At 41.7% G+C, this 14,866-nt stretch overlaps 1 protein-coding gene across 1 annotated transcript in view; it reads left to right on the top strand.

The window, feature by feature from the left end:
• The first annotated feature begins 855 nt into the window (after window positions 1-855).
• ank1b (ankyrin 1, erythrocytic b) overlaps window positions 856-14,866 on the top strand; it is a 73,749-nt gene continuing 59,738 nt past the window's right edge. The window contains exon 1 of the mRNA XM_030084511.1: window positions 856-1,107. Within this exon, the coding sequence (XP_029940371.1) occupies window positions 982-1,107 (126 nt within the window). The 5' untranslated portion in view covers window positions 856-981. The remainder of the gene's footprint in view (window positions 1,108-14,866) is intronic.

Raw genomic sequence — 14,866 nt, 5'->3', positions numbered from 1 at the left:
AAGTGGCGTGGTGATGGGTGTTGTTCTGGGACGCCGCGTTTCAGAGACACCTTAATGCTGCATTTCAGTGGAGAGCGAGCTGAGCTCAGAGGGTGTATATTAGAAACCGATTTTCATTCTACAGGCTTCCATTTCTCTCACCACCTCTCCCTCTCTCTCTCTCTCTCTCTCTCTCTCTCTCTCTCTCTCTCTCTCTCTCTCTCTCTCTCTCTCTCTCTCTCTCCATCTGTCTCCAGGAGGGAGGTGCCGTGGAAAAGCCGTGGTCGAGGAGAGGGAAGACGTGAGAAAAAAAATGATTTGAAGGCATTCCGCTTCAGCTCTGGCACCCCTTGTCTTTTGTGCCCCACAGCTGTTGTGAGGAGAGGATTTTCGAACCGCGAGCGAAGCTGGAGAAAGATGAGCAGCGGCGAGGAGAGGAGGACATTTGACAGATAAAAAGGGAGAGCTCTGCAGCAGGAGCCCCACTGTGCTCAACACAGAACTGCGTGACTGGTCTCTGCAAGCAGAGAGAGAGAGAGAGAGAGAGAGTGAGAGAGAGGGAGGAGAGAAGGGTGGAAGGTAGGAAAAAGAAAGAAGGGGGAGGGGAGGCGGTTCAGTGCAGTGCTAGCGGACTGGATGAGTAGCAGCCGCGGTGCGGGCAGCAGCATCAGCACCACTTTAGCTGTAGCATCTCCCCTCCGTGGCTTTCTGGAAGCTGCCTGGCGGGGCGGCTGCCGTAGCATCAGCATCACCCGCACGCCAATATCCGCACGCAGTAGGTCCTCCGCCGCCTGCCTCGCTCACACACATGTCGTGGTGGCCACCGGAGAGGAGGAGGTTGTAAGTGACGGGGTGTGGGGGGGGGGCCTCAGGGGACGGAGGGACACGGGAAGAGGAAACAGCAGGGGGGGGGGGGGGTCCACCGGCGCTTAGTGCGAACGAGAGGAGGGCTGGAGTGGCGACGGCGACTGGAGCAGCAGTGGCACCAGTAGCAGCGGCACCATGGCGCAAGCCGCCAAGCAGCTCCGCAAGACCAAGGACCTCGCGGAGGCCGCCGCCCAGGAGCAGAGGGAGAAGGAGGAGGAGAAGTTAAAAAAAAGGAATCGATCCAGGGACCGCAGGCGCAAGGTATGGCTCGGCCGTCTCCAGACACAGGGGAGATGAGGGTTGTTCCTCCATCCATCTTTCCCCACCTCCTGACTGTCTTTATTACAGCCTCGCTCGCCCACTGGATCTGTTGTGCTTGATTGGTTAGGATGCAATTACACACGTATAATTACACAGTTGGTCCTACGGCCTCAGCTGGTGCATGCGCCTGTGTGTGTGTGTATTTGTGTGTGTGTGTGCACGTATACGTGCGTGTGCGTGCAGGCTAACCAGTCAGGCACATATGCTCCGGTACAGGTTGTGTCTGCTCGGTCAGCTATAGGGGAAAGGAGAGGGACTGTTGTGCCACTGGAGGTGTGACTAGTTAACGCTGTTGGTTAAATAACAGCAGGTGTCTTTTTTTTTTCTGCTTTACGTTGGCACTGCTTATTCATATTAATGAAATGCAAGCTCTCTGTGCTGCACATACATGTGTTTTTCTGCCGTCACAGCTGCGTGGTGTACTTAAATGTGGTGTCTTCTCCCCCTCCATACACCAGTTTTTATTTTTTCATTTAGGGAGCTGTAAAATGGAGGGGGAAGATGGAGGTACACTCTAATAATAGATGCAGTTATATTGCACCTTTTGTGACATGTTTATTAGATGCTCTAAAGCAGAAATGTTTAAAAATACCCTCACGAAGCAGGCACACTGAGCATCCTCCTGTAGACACTTCTCTCTTGCTCTCTCGCACTCTTCCTTTGCCATTAGACGCAAATTCTAGTGAGGTTTTGCCACCTTGTGCTCGGTATCGCCAGATTTATGAAAATACACATTTTTGTCAGGAAAAGCGCTCAATGAACAGACGACAAACTCATCCCTTGTTGAAATTTAAAGCGTGGCTGTGTGTTTAGAGGCTACGGCCAGCTCCCAGTTGTTTCCTGTTTCTCTTGCAGTATGTCTGTGATGTGGAGTGGCAACAGAGAACATACAGGGCTTTGTGTGTTTGATGTGTCAGATGTGTGTGCGCGTACGTGTGTGCCTGTGCCTGTGTGTGTGCGCACGTGTGCACGCCTATCGTAAAAGAGAATACGACAGGAGGACGGAAACAGAAAGCGACATGTTGGTACAAATGGAATCTGCAGAGAGAGCTGGATGGCTCATGGAGAGTGATCTCTCTCCTTTTCATGTTTTTTTTTAATCTCCTTTTGGATGTAAAACAATGTAAAACTGGATTTTTTTTGTTTGCTGTTTCATTTTTTTAATGCATGATAAACATCTGATGCTGCCGGTCCGGTCATTCAGGTGTCAAGTTGAGCTGCAATCTTGAAAACAGTTTCAAAAATGTTTTGTGGGCAATGTTCATATTTGAGGGGTTTTTTTTTTTTGACTTTTTCTGAATTACTGGTATGATGAGGAAGTAAAGCCATTATTGGTTAGCTTGTGTGTGATGGACACAGGTGTGAATGCTCTCTACAGGTCACTGAGGGCTGACAGAGGATAGAAAATAGGTCATGTTACAGGCAGACATTGAGTGTGGAAGTCTGTGGTGAAAGCAAGCAGGTGGGAAGAATCCATTCTTTGTCTGATTTCGTATGATGAGTGGTGCACTGGGTGTTGACCTCAAGTTTGAGGGTCCTGTGTTCAAATCCTGGCGATCAAAGGAAGGATGCTTAACTTGGTAACTATCCAAACTTGTAGTACATGTTGCAGTGACCTGTTATGGTGACTTCATAAAAGAGAGCAGTGAAATAGTAAATTCCTGTTATTAAAACTCTGCTATGAAATTTATTAAACATAATGAGGAGTAAGACAGTGAACTCCATCGAAAAAAATATGTTTTTATTCCATTGTAAGCAATAATACTTTGTGTCTGTGTTAGATTGACAACATTTTTCATTCATGTGATATTATGGAACGTTTCTTAAACATTGTGCAAATACGTTACCGACACTGAGCAGTTATTCTTTAGAAATACTTTACATATTACCGGACTTACCTGGAAAAAATGTTGTCAAATATATGATTTTATATACATAGAAAGAATTTAACACCTTTTTACAGGTTCTAATGGAGAGAATTTAGATCAGTTTGTTGTATTTTTTCTCCAAATCCAAAAAACAGACATCAACAATATTTTACTATACTATTAAAGGTTTCCTGCATCCCAACAATAAGGAATGTTGTGAATATGGAGGAGGAAAATGCAGCAATAATCAGCACTTAAGAAGAAGATGCTTCAGTGAGAATTCACAATGAAAAATAATTCCATTGATTTAAGTAAGAAATATTAAAAATCAGCATGAGAATGGGGAAAACCTTTAGATCAGCTCAGAGAAGATTGTCTGATTTGATCATAGTCCTTGTTTGTTTGTTTTTTTGTTGTTTTATTTCTTGCTTGTTACATTAGTGCTTTCTGACTTCTGACTCTCTGATGTGTCTGACTATTGTTTGTAACATGCAATGAGCAAAATGGTACTAAATAAGTAATTGGCTGGTTCAGCTTGGGGTTGTTATTACCACCAAGTGAAAAAGGAGGTCAGTGAGTGTTCCAGCGAAGTGTTTTCCTGCTGCTTTTCCTCGGATGAGACAGTGAACGCTGACTTCTTGATATCAAACTGACTGATTCTCATGTTGTTAACCTCTGTAATTATCTTAATAATATTGCCAGTGTTGGTTATTTTTCCTATAGATAATTTCTTAACCAACCATTTTCAGTCAAACGTGTCAAACCACAACATTATAATGAGGTTAAATGAAGAACACTATTGGCTCGCAGCGAGTGGGATGTATTTGCAGTCCATGAACATTTTATCCTCTAATATGAGCGAGTTGGCAACTTTAGGGATTTAGTGAGTCTGACAAGGGCCAAATCTGTGAATGGTAGACAGACGGATCAGAGCATCTCCAAAAAGCAGCTCTGGTGAGATGTGGTTTGAATCTATCTGAAGTGGTCCAAGGAAGGGGAAGCATATTTACCAGCAACAAGGGTCAAAGATTGGCTCTTTGGTGTATATACAGTATCAACAAAAATCAGAAGATATGTGTTCCTGTCTTTACAGTATAGCTATGAAGGGTTTTTTTTTTTTTTTTTTGCAGTAACTGCACATCGCTTGCAAAGCCACAGGTTCTTTTGTGACCAAACTTTTTTTTTCTTGCGTGGCAAATAGTGGAATTTTTTGAATGAGAAAACTGTAAAAGCTTATTCTGAGTTTGTGTGAAATGTTTTATAGCAGGGGTAGGAAACGCCAGGCCTCGGGTGTCGACATCCTGCATGTTTCATGTCTCTCCCTGCTTCAGCACACCTCAGTCTGATGTTGACGTCTTCATCAAGCTTGTGGAGAAGCCCAGTCATGAACTCTCATGTGTTTGATTCCAACTTAGACAGAAGCAGAAAGTCATACAGAACATCAGTATTATTGTCATCTGCTGCGTGTTACAAGGTGCACACACATTTCATTCTGCAATAAGCAAGAATTTATAGTGAAAACCCATCTCTCTTTTACTGCCTCTGGGTACCTGGCCTTTCTCCCTCATGTTCACTTCAGTCACTCACCAAGGCTCCTCTCATCTATATCTTCCTTTCTCCCTTTCAGTAGACTGTTGCCACACACACGCCCACAAGAAGCATGGAGGCAAGTCAAAATGGACTTAGAGGGGAAGATGAGGCACAGGCAGGTCTTAATGTTGTGGGAATGTTAATTGGCTCCACTCGATGTAAATCAAACTTGGCATCATGGGATTGCTCTTCCCTGCTCCTCCACACACACAAAGGTCATCCACCACCGTGCCAAGAGAGATCCGATCACAGCTCAGGACAGACTGGACAGTAATTCAGTTAGAAACCCTGAATGAAAGTAGGTCTGCTGGTTAAAGCTAAGGCTATATCTTACGGGGTGGGTTATCATTGTTATCGTCTTCTGTCTTGATTCTTAAAGCACTAAGCTAGAGGTAGAGGGAAGCAAACTTAAAAGCAGTTGTAATTGGTGAGGTGAGTGAGTGCTATTTTTTAATGAATAAACAAGGGACTGGAAAAGTATGAACCAACCAAGGGCTTGAACACAAAACCAAACAAAATGTCTTAATATATTGAGATTCAAAATGCATGTTACTTTTAGTGTATTCCTCTTCCTTTTTTAACAAGAGAAGCAGAGCTTCAGTCTTCACAGCTTGCACCGGAAACGGGTTTTTACGCTTTAACTTTCTTACGACAACCAGGATTCATACCCATTGTCCAATCATGGAATTTTCTGAGTTTCCACTCTTACTGTCCTCCTGTTAGAGGCAGACTCAAGAGTTGTAGATAATACATAATACATACAAAAGACACAGTCACATCTTATCATGCTAAGGTTAATTCTTGCAGATACCTCGTTGGATAAATAGACCATTGGCAATCAACTGCATCAGAATTCTTGTCATGGTCTTTGCAGGCTACATTTCTTCTTCAAGCTTGTATTGCATTTAGAAATAGTGATAATAATAATAAATTTTATTTGTAAAGCACTTTACATCTTATCAAAAATCTCAAAGTGTGGGGAAGGAAATAAAATCATATTAATAAAAATGAAAGGCAAAATGGATAAAAGTAGCTCTTATCTTGCAACGTGTGAGGATTAGAACATAACAGATTTAAAACATGGTAATAAAAATAAAAGACAAAATCAGAATAAAACAGGTCAACAAGGCCGGTCGAAAACTATTAAAAGGAGAAAAAGAGTGAAAGGTTGTAGGCCTTTGAAAATAGAAAACGTTTTAGTTTGAGGAGCTCTCTAGTGTGCTGGGAGGTCATTCCATAGGTGAGGAGCTGTGGAGCAGAAAACCCGATCGTCCATGGTGCAGGATTTAGTTATGGGCTTGTGGAGAAGGTTGGAGCTGTTGGAACAAACCGAGCTTGTAAAAGTGTGAGGCGTGAGCTGCTCCTTCAGGTAGGATGGGGCGTTTCCGTACGGGCACTGATGAGCGAGGAGGCAGACTTGTGTCAGTCTGAGCAGAGCTGGGGAGCCGGTGGAGCTTTTGGAGGAAGGGTGTTATTCGTATATTGAACTCTCATCAGGTTCCTGGCGGCACTGTTTCGGATATACTGGAGTTCCTGTTCGCTCTTGCTAGGGTTCCCGATGAGAAGTACATTACAGTGGCCTAGTCTGGGGGAGATGAAGGCTAGGACCAGTTTTTCTGCATCATCTAAGATGAGGGTGGGAGATGAATGGGTTTGGCGAATTATTCCAATTAGAATATCTTCAGTTTTAGAGCTGTTGAGCTGAAGAATGTTCTTCATCCATGCCTCGGTCTCCTCCAGACGGGCAGTGAGTGGTGAGAGGTGTCTATGATGTGAGACAGTCAGCGTTAGTCTTCAAGTATAATTAAGAGTAATCGGCATAACAGTGACGGGACACTGTCTGTGTTAACTGATGATGTGGCCAAGGGGAAGTATATATATTTTGAAGAGAACGTGGCCCAGAACCGACCCCTGAGTCTGTCAGTAAGATAGGATCTGAACCAGTTCAGGGCAGTGTGGGTGAGTTCGGTGGAGTGATGGTGCTGGTGGAGGATGTTTGATCCTGTGTTTGATACTATCATTTGCAGCAGACAGATACAGAAGACGAAAGAGGGAGGGAGGAGGTGGCATTTAATGAACCTCTCAATATTAAGTTGGATTTTCCAACATTACATGTTGTTCACTTTAGCTAATTTGTTTATTTGACAGCAGGCCCTTCTCATTCCAGATCTAGACCTAACCTAAACTTACACTGCTATCCAGTGAAACTTAAATCTAAAGCAGCAGCGCTCCAGTTGTTAAAATTTCATAGGACAAAACTAAACCCTAACTCAGTTCACAAGATTTAACAAATCACACAAACCATGATGCTACCAATTTCAACCATGTGAGGAACAGATGACAATACAAGCAGGATCACATTGGTGCCAAATGAGAGTCTAGCTGAGTTTAGGCAAACCAGCCCTGAGGATAGCGGTCGTTTTGGAAAACTGAATGGACACTCCTTGAATTATGTTCAACCGTCCCCATGAATTGAATGACCGTGGCCTCCAGAGCAGCAAAGACAGGAAGGACAGATCCGCTGCACACTATATTCAAATATTGACAGAAACTGCGGGAATGCTCTTTGCTTAAGATTATGCATTTCTTGATAGTTTTCAAGCCACACATGTTCAATTAAATATGCATTCAGTAATTAAAACGATGCACTATAACAAAACTGTGGGAGGTTAATGCAAAAATACTCTTTGCAGGATCCTTTTTGCACATACTGAAGACTTAGGTTCAAAATTATTAAATCAATCATTGTGAATTAATAATATGATATGAAGGAAGGTTTTACTGGTGGATGTGGGCTCTGAAATTGAAGTGACAAAACAGCTTGAGAAATGATTTATCTCTCTGTTCGAGTTCCAGTGTGGTAGAAAAATTCACTCCGGGTACTCAAGGTTGTGCAGTATTGTCACAGCTACATCTTCATCTCTCTCTGAATGATCGAGCTGCGTCAGACAACCATTTGCAGAGCACACATGATCTCAACAAAATGGGAAATGTATTTCACTTATATATGGGATTAATCACATTAAAAATGCACACACAGGTGCAAAGCAAGATGCTTGACACTTCAGTGTATTGCTCAAGAATCTTTCAGCATATGGATGGGATGAGATGGGTGATCTAACCATAGGCTGGTTCTTCCACCTCACTCAGTCACAACAGTGTTGAGTCAAACACAAAGATGCTCGAATTGGAGTCATAATCCCGTTAAACCCGTCCAGTATGTACACTGCGTTTTCCCGTAGTCAGCTGGGATCGACTGGAATCAACCGTGGCATTCATTCTGACAAATCCTTTAAGATTCTGCAAGAATATTTTGCCTACAGATAATTGACAAATTTTAGGATCAACATATCAATTTGATTAAGATTTAAGTTTAAAGCTCAGGACCATGCTTACTTTGCCTTTTTTGAGCAATTTGTCTATTTGTTCCAACTGAATTGTTTCTTGTTATTCTCTGTTCACAATTGACTGTAATACGATTAGAACGTAGCTTTATCCTTCTGGTGATCGGATGTGGGCCGGAAAAGTTACGACTTGCAGAGGTTACTTGCTACGTCAAACATGTACATTTTATATTTTTTCTCTCTCTTTCTGTTCTTTTTTTGGGGGTTGTGTCACAATATGCCAAAGATTAGTAGAAAAATCCTATTGGGTTTTTCGGTCAACTTACACATTGACGGACAAAAATTCAACCTGACACATTGTGAACTGTGGATTATCAGATCAGTTCAACAGAAAAATAGGCTGAAAAGCCTGAAAGTTGCAGGCAAATCCAATTCAACAACATTAATCCCTAAGATGTTCTTGAAACAACCACTGTTACAATAAAATCAATTGTAATTTCAAAATGGTTTATGAGACAGGCTATTTTTAATTTCTCCTCATTAGTAAACTGAATCGGTTGGAAACAAAGCATTACTTTGACAATAATAAGCAGATCTGTCATGCAGGCCATTTTTCTTTTTTTAATGTGGAGTGTAGGTAGTGTTTAAATAAGGTGCATTCAGCGTGGAGCTACGTCACTGCTGGAGGAGATGAAACTGCTTGGTCATTTTCAAATTGCACCTGTGATTGTGTGCTTCATTTTCCCGTTCTCTGTAACCAGTGGGATAAACCGATCTGGGACATGAAACCTTTTATTGTAGTAGCTCGGCCCTGCAGCTCCTCGGGGCCACGCATTTCCCTCTTTCCTCCAGGCTTGCACTTAATACAGTGGATCCGAAGATCTGTTAATGGATAGTGTGTGCTCTTTGCATCTGTGTGTTTTCAAAGGCGCTGGATGTGTGTGCATGCGTGTGCAATTCCACTTTACGTGTGTGTGTGTGTGTGTGTGTGTGTGTGTGTGTGTGTGTGTGTGTGTGTGTGTGTGTGTGGCAGGCCTTCCGGATATCTCATTATATTTTTATGTAACCTTATGGATACCCGGCGTTAATTAGCCAAATCTCTCTTCTATCCCTCTTCTTTTCTTTGCCTGTTTTCTCACTTTTGTTCTCGCACACAAAACACGTGATTTTGACATCATAAATACTTTTCAGTGATGCCTAACTCAGTTAATTAAAAGTTATATTGATTACAAACATAAATAGGTCATAGTTTTTTTATTATTTATTATTTATTTTTTATTTTTTTATTATTGGAAATGTCCCTCTTGGTTTTCTATTTCTGCCTTTTGAATGCAAATTAGTTTATTTCTGTAATTCTGACCATTGCAGTCAACAACACAATGATATATTGTGACAGGCTTATAATCAATTAATTTTACATCAGACCATTTAAACTTACAAAAAGCTCAAAGGAAAATACACAAATAAAGAGTTAAACATGTTCTGTCTTTTTTTTTCCCTTAAAAGCTGCCTAAATCTTCTGCTATATTGTAGCAATAAATAAACGTTCTTGCCTGTTTCTTGTGTAATCTGAGGCATGTTGTGTGGGCTGCTGCCTTTCCATCCCCTTTGAGGAAAGGGAGGGCAGGATGAGCCAAGGTCGAGCAGAGCAGAGCAGCTCTACGCCCAACCCCAAGCAGCCAGCCACAGGCTATATTTACCTGGCAGCCTAGGATTACACTGCATCTGAGGCCAGAGCTACCCATCTATGTCCACACCGCTGCCATGAGCGAGCCGGAGCATCTGCTCCGATACTGTATCTGTACCTGTTCAAGCAACATGCAGGAATTCAGAATGGAAGTATGATGGCTGATATTTATCAGAGCTCTCTGAGGGCTTATCTGGGATCTGTCTGTGTCACATACAATGTTTTGATCTGGAGATCAGCATGCTGTGTCAAAAACCCTGATCAATATCAGACAATGATTTTTTTTCATTAAAATGGGAAACTATGATTTATTGTTCGCTGTGTGCATATAAATCTACACATAGTTGTATTCTTTACAACCAGGCAATAACTCTTTGTACAAATTCAGGTTTGTGAGCGCTACACACAGCAGACAGACTTAGTTTTAATTACCTGAAAGACCACAACCTTTATTTGATTGGCTGAAATGAAAGTTGCCATAGTGATGACACCACACATGTCCTGTCTGGGGCGATGCTGAGATTTCTTTGACATTTGGTTGAGCACTGCTGTGGATGTCCTGCTTTATCTGTCAGAGGCTTTAACGTCTCTTTCCAAAGATGATCCTGATGAGGATCCCAGGGTGGCTGTGTACATTTTAGATTTCTGACATCATGACCAATAGAACTTGTTGAAAAGTGTTCCTGTTGTTCTTGAAAGTGAAAATATACTATATCTGTTGATAAAATTCTTACGAGAATGATAGTTTAATAGTTGAGCCACCAGTAATAGCAATTTAACATTGTTATATGTACAATATAACCTTTTTTTTTTTTTTTTTAATAAAATAGTAATTGACAACAGTTACGTTTCCTGTGAAATTAAAAAGAGAGAATCTTGCTAAGAAGAGGCAGCTTTATGACCTCCAACCACTTTCTGGGGCCCCCAAGAGGAAACCTGCCTCCCAATTTTAAAAACCTCCGCCTCAAATTAAAAACTGCACATGTGGCAGCCACTAAAAAAAGAGATGTGTTCATGATGAACTGGGATTTCTTCATCTACATGAAAAATAACAGCCGTTAATGATTCATCCGGGTGCTTTAGGCTTTCCCTGCTCTGAGGTTCTTAATATTACAATTGCATATGTCAAAGTGAACTATGACGAAACACTTTGTCCAATCTGGAGCAGATCTGAGAAACTCTCAAAAAAAAAAAAAAAAAATCAGACTTTTTCATTAAAGGTATGGATAGTTTTCTCGTGTATTTGTATGAATGTAATTCAGTCGCCCCTTGGATTGATCTTTCGTCTAACTTCCTGTGAACTCCTCAGGAGTCACAGCTCATCTGGTAATCAGAGTATCCATCATCATTGTTCACAAGGCCAACCAGCGCGAAGTAGTGGCATCCGGAGGGAGGGGTTGACGGCTGTAAATCTTTTTGCAAAGTTTATTGCAACCCTGAGGTCAGCTTGCAGGTGGTCTCAAGTGACGGATGTTGCCATGGCGATTGCACTTTGACGCCACACGTGGCGTGACGATGAGGCGGCGAGACAGATGAGGGGATGCCTCTGGATTGGCGACGACATATCAGGACATCCACAGATCACCCGCCGTACCTAGAATGCTCAAGGCAGAACAGCTCGTTGCTTCCTTGTCATTCTCCAACAGTCCTGTTTGCTCTGAGATTTATGTGGATGCCGAGTTTAACATCAGCTCACGGTACATCTGTTCAGACTGAACTAAATCAATAGGAAAACAGAAGTTAGCTTCCTGATTTTACTTGAATTCAACTTGCACCTTGAGAGTTTTCCTTTTACATCTTAAAGAGACGTCTTGAATAAACAGCAGTTATAAAACACGCTGGGTTTCAGTGGTTCAGTCCTGCACAGAGAGAAAAGTCTGACTCTCACAATGGATCATCGGCAAAATCACGTGAGTGCTTTTAATTACAAAGAGTCATTAGAGGGACAGTGAAAGTGATGCAGACTGGCACAATGCCACACACACTGATACGTATGCAGACAAAGGACACACACACACACGCGCACACTGACTAAGAGCTGAAGCTGGGCATTATGTAATGGAATTAGAGCTCCTCAAGGTCTACATGGATCATGTGGCCTGCAGGAGTGCACTAATGCACTGAAGTAACCACTCTGGGGCGTGCCCAGACTCCATCACTTTCCTTTGCTGGCCTAAACACATTTCGCAGTACATGTGCTGGCTCATGGGCACAATGCTGGAAAAATCAACAATTGCATGTATTGGAGTGAGATATATTTATTATTGCTTGCACAGTAATTTGTTGGGCTGAACTGGGAGACATTCTGAAAATGTCTTTTATTTAATCGTCCAAAATGACTTAACATTTAACTGGAAAGTTTAAAATGACACATTTCAAAGTCTTGGGAGTCTTGGGGTGGGGCTGTTGACTTGTGCTGAGATTGGGGAAACTAGAATTTCTCTTTAAAGGAAAAAAAAATACACACTAATAAAAAAAAAAAAAAAAAAAAAAAAAAAAACAGTTTGTAAAGCCTGAGTGGACCAAGCGAGATTCCCTAGCATTTACTGATGAATGAAGTGACGAGATTTGAAAGTTTGATCATAGCACTGCTGTTACATATTAAATAATATACATTAGCAACCAGCTAACAGCTACCATGAATCAATGGCATCCAAAGTGTTTTTCTATGTCTTTGTGTTGTCATTAGATTCACTAAAGCTTTCGGCATGAATTGTTCAAACACAGCCATGTTAATTTTTTATTATTATTACTATTTTTACAACATTGGTTTGTGTCAGAGAGGCTATGTAGCAAAGTATAATTTAGTATCATTCTTTAGTATAGTGGCATATTTTAATTATTTTAATGTATTCAAGATATCGTCAAGTATTAATATATTCAGCTGATTTAGTGACCATGAAAACATCCAAAAGTCAGGAAGGTGCAAAAATCAAGACTTCGTAGAATGATCACCTTAAATCAGTTACGGTTACATTCCAAGACCTCCTGTTTTCATTTTAAAACATGAGTCCAACCAAATGATCAAAACTGAATGAAAACTATGATACAATATAGATTCCAATCAATATCAGTGCTAATCATTAATGTGGCATTTGCAACCTTACATTTATGACCACAGGAGCATCAGTAAAATTAAAAAATCATATTTACATGATTAATCTATCTTTTTAAATTGGCAATATCAATGAAGAAAAGAAAAACATCTTTTAGTTTTTACTTTTGTTAAAACACATACTTTATTGGTGTTACTTCAGTAAAGAAGTTACGTTGGTACTTTTACTCTTTTCACTCCGTTATGTGTGCTAGAACAAAGAATGTGAGCACTTTTGCTTTCATTTTGGTCGGTATTCCTAAATAAAAATCATTGTACATGGTGAGTCTCTAAACAAAGAGATAAGAGTTGAATCGAGTGACACTGTTATGCAACTCTGTTAAAGTTATTAGGAGTGAAAAATGTAGTGTGAATTTTTTTCCCCATCAAGTAGAAGTAGTGTCACTTTATTACATCCACTGAAGTATGAAACTGTTGGTGGTTTAATTGGTTTTGTGAGCGCGCGCACGTGTGTGCGTGTGTGTGTGTGTAGGAATGGCCGTCTTGTGTCACCAGGATCGCTGTCTCACAGCAGATGGGACGGATGGTCTCCCTTCTGGTTCATCACTCAATAAGTAATCTTTGCTGGTCGACAGCACATTTTTCCCCACATGTGCACATCAAGGTGAAATTAAATGGATTTAGGTTAAAACCCAACGCATGCTGTCAAGCAATAAATTGCAACATCAGTAAGTTTCCGAAACATCCGTGGCCAGTCACGCTGCCTTTCATTCGCTCGTATCGCTCCTCGCTCTCTGATGTGAGAGCGCTGGCCTCAGCAGGGGCCGATGGCAGCGAGGCTAAGAGCGCCGCATCTAGGAGAGACGGCGACAAGTCGGCTCAAAGCAAAGCGATTCCCCTCAGTTGACTCTAAATCTTCGTCATCCCTTCTCCACGTTTTCCCTCATGCTCTGATTCTTTCTTCTCCCTGAGTGTGTGCGGTCTTGCGTTTCCTCATCGTGAATATGTCATAATGCCCCTAACATGTATGTTGGGGGAGAAAAAACAAAAAGACGCCAGTTGGCAGCACTCTTTGTTTCTCTGCTCTGTCCTCCTCGGCTGTCTACTGTACAGAAGCACTGAGATGGAAAATCCACACCGCACTTGTATAAATACTTCATTGCTAATTCAATTTTTAATTCCAGATGGAAGAGAGGGAAAAAGTAGCAACTGTTTGTTCATTCAAGGCAACCTCATTGCTTCTTTCTGTCTTCGCTTCTGCTCTCATTTTTTCCTCCTCTCGTACTTCAATGTTCTCCTTTTGGTTAGCCTCCTTCAATTATTCTGTCTTAGTTTGTGCCTTAAAAGCATTTACTTATTGTGTTTTTTTATCATGTAGTTTGGCTGCCTCCAATGAATACCTGTAATTATAATACTTATATAAGAATGACACAGCTCCTCTAATTGCAGTAGATAGTGAGATGCCTCGGTAGCTCAGAGCAGTGTCCCCATTGATCCTCCATCTGATCTTTAAGTTTGCAAAAAATAATTGGGAAAGTTCATAAACTCCTACTGAAGTCTTCCACATGTAGGTTAGAACTGATCTTTTGTACTTGAAAAATCAAGTTTGACTGTATCCTACCTCAAGGATTTGATTCATTTAGAAGTGACAGTGCTGCCTCAAACAATGTTGATTCAATGAAATTCTCCAATATATTCAGTTCATTATATTTTCTAGTACTGCAACCTTGAACATTCCGCATTTAAATTTTTTATTACTTCAACCAGTTTGTTTGTCGTCCAATTGAGTCAGACACTGATTGTTGAGCAGTGAAACAGACGACTCTGCTGCAGAGTCCGCCCTCACACTGCTGTCCTCCCCCAGAAAGTCTGTCAATTGTCCGTGTGCTGAACTAAAACACCAGGCTGAGTCTTTCTCTTTGGAATCCCCTGCATGCTGACGGCAGCGAGTAAGAGAACAAAGCCCGTTCACGTCACTTCCGCGGTGCACGTCACGGAGCCGCTGATTGTTCCAGAGCCGCCTGCCGTCACCTTCCTGTCAGGACGAGACGACTTCGCCGAGACAGCGGCCGTCTGAAACTGCTTGGAAAAACTAGGGTGAATTTCATTTTGCAATCACAAAGTAACCGGCTGTTAATAAATGAAGTAGCACTGG

The sequence above is a fragment of the Salarias fasciatus genome, assembly GCF_902148845.1.
Source record: "Salarias fasciatus chromosome 7 unlocalized genomic scaffold, fSalaFa1.1 super_scaffold_4, whole genome shotgun sequence".
Lineage (NCBI taxonomy): Eukaryota > Metazoa > Chordata > Actinopteri > Blenniiformes > Blenniidae > Salarias > Salarias fasciatus.
The sequence above is the reverse complement of the archived record's forward strand: the minus strand, read 5'-3'. Positions and strand labels throughout refer to the sequence as shown.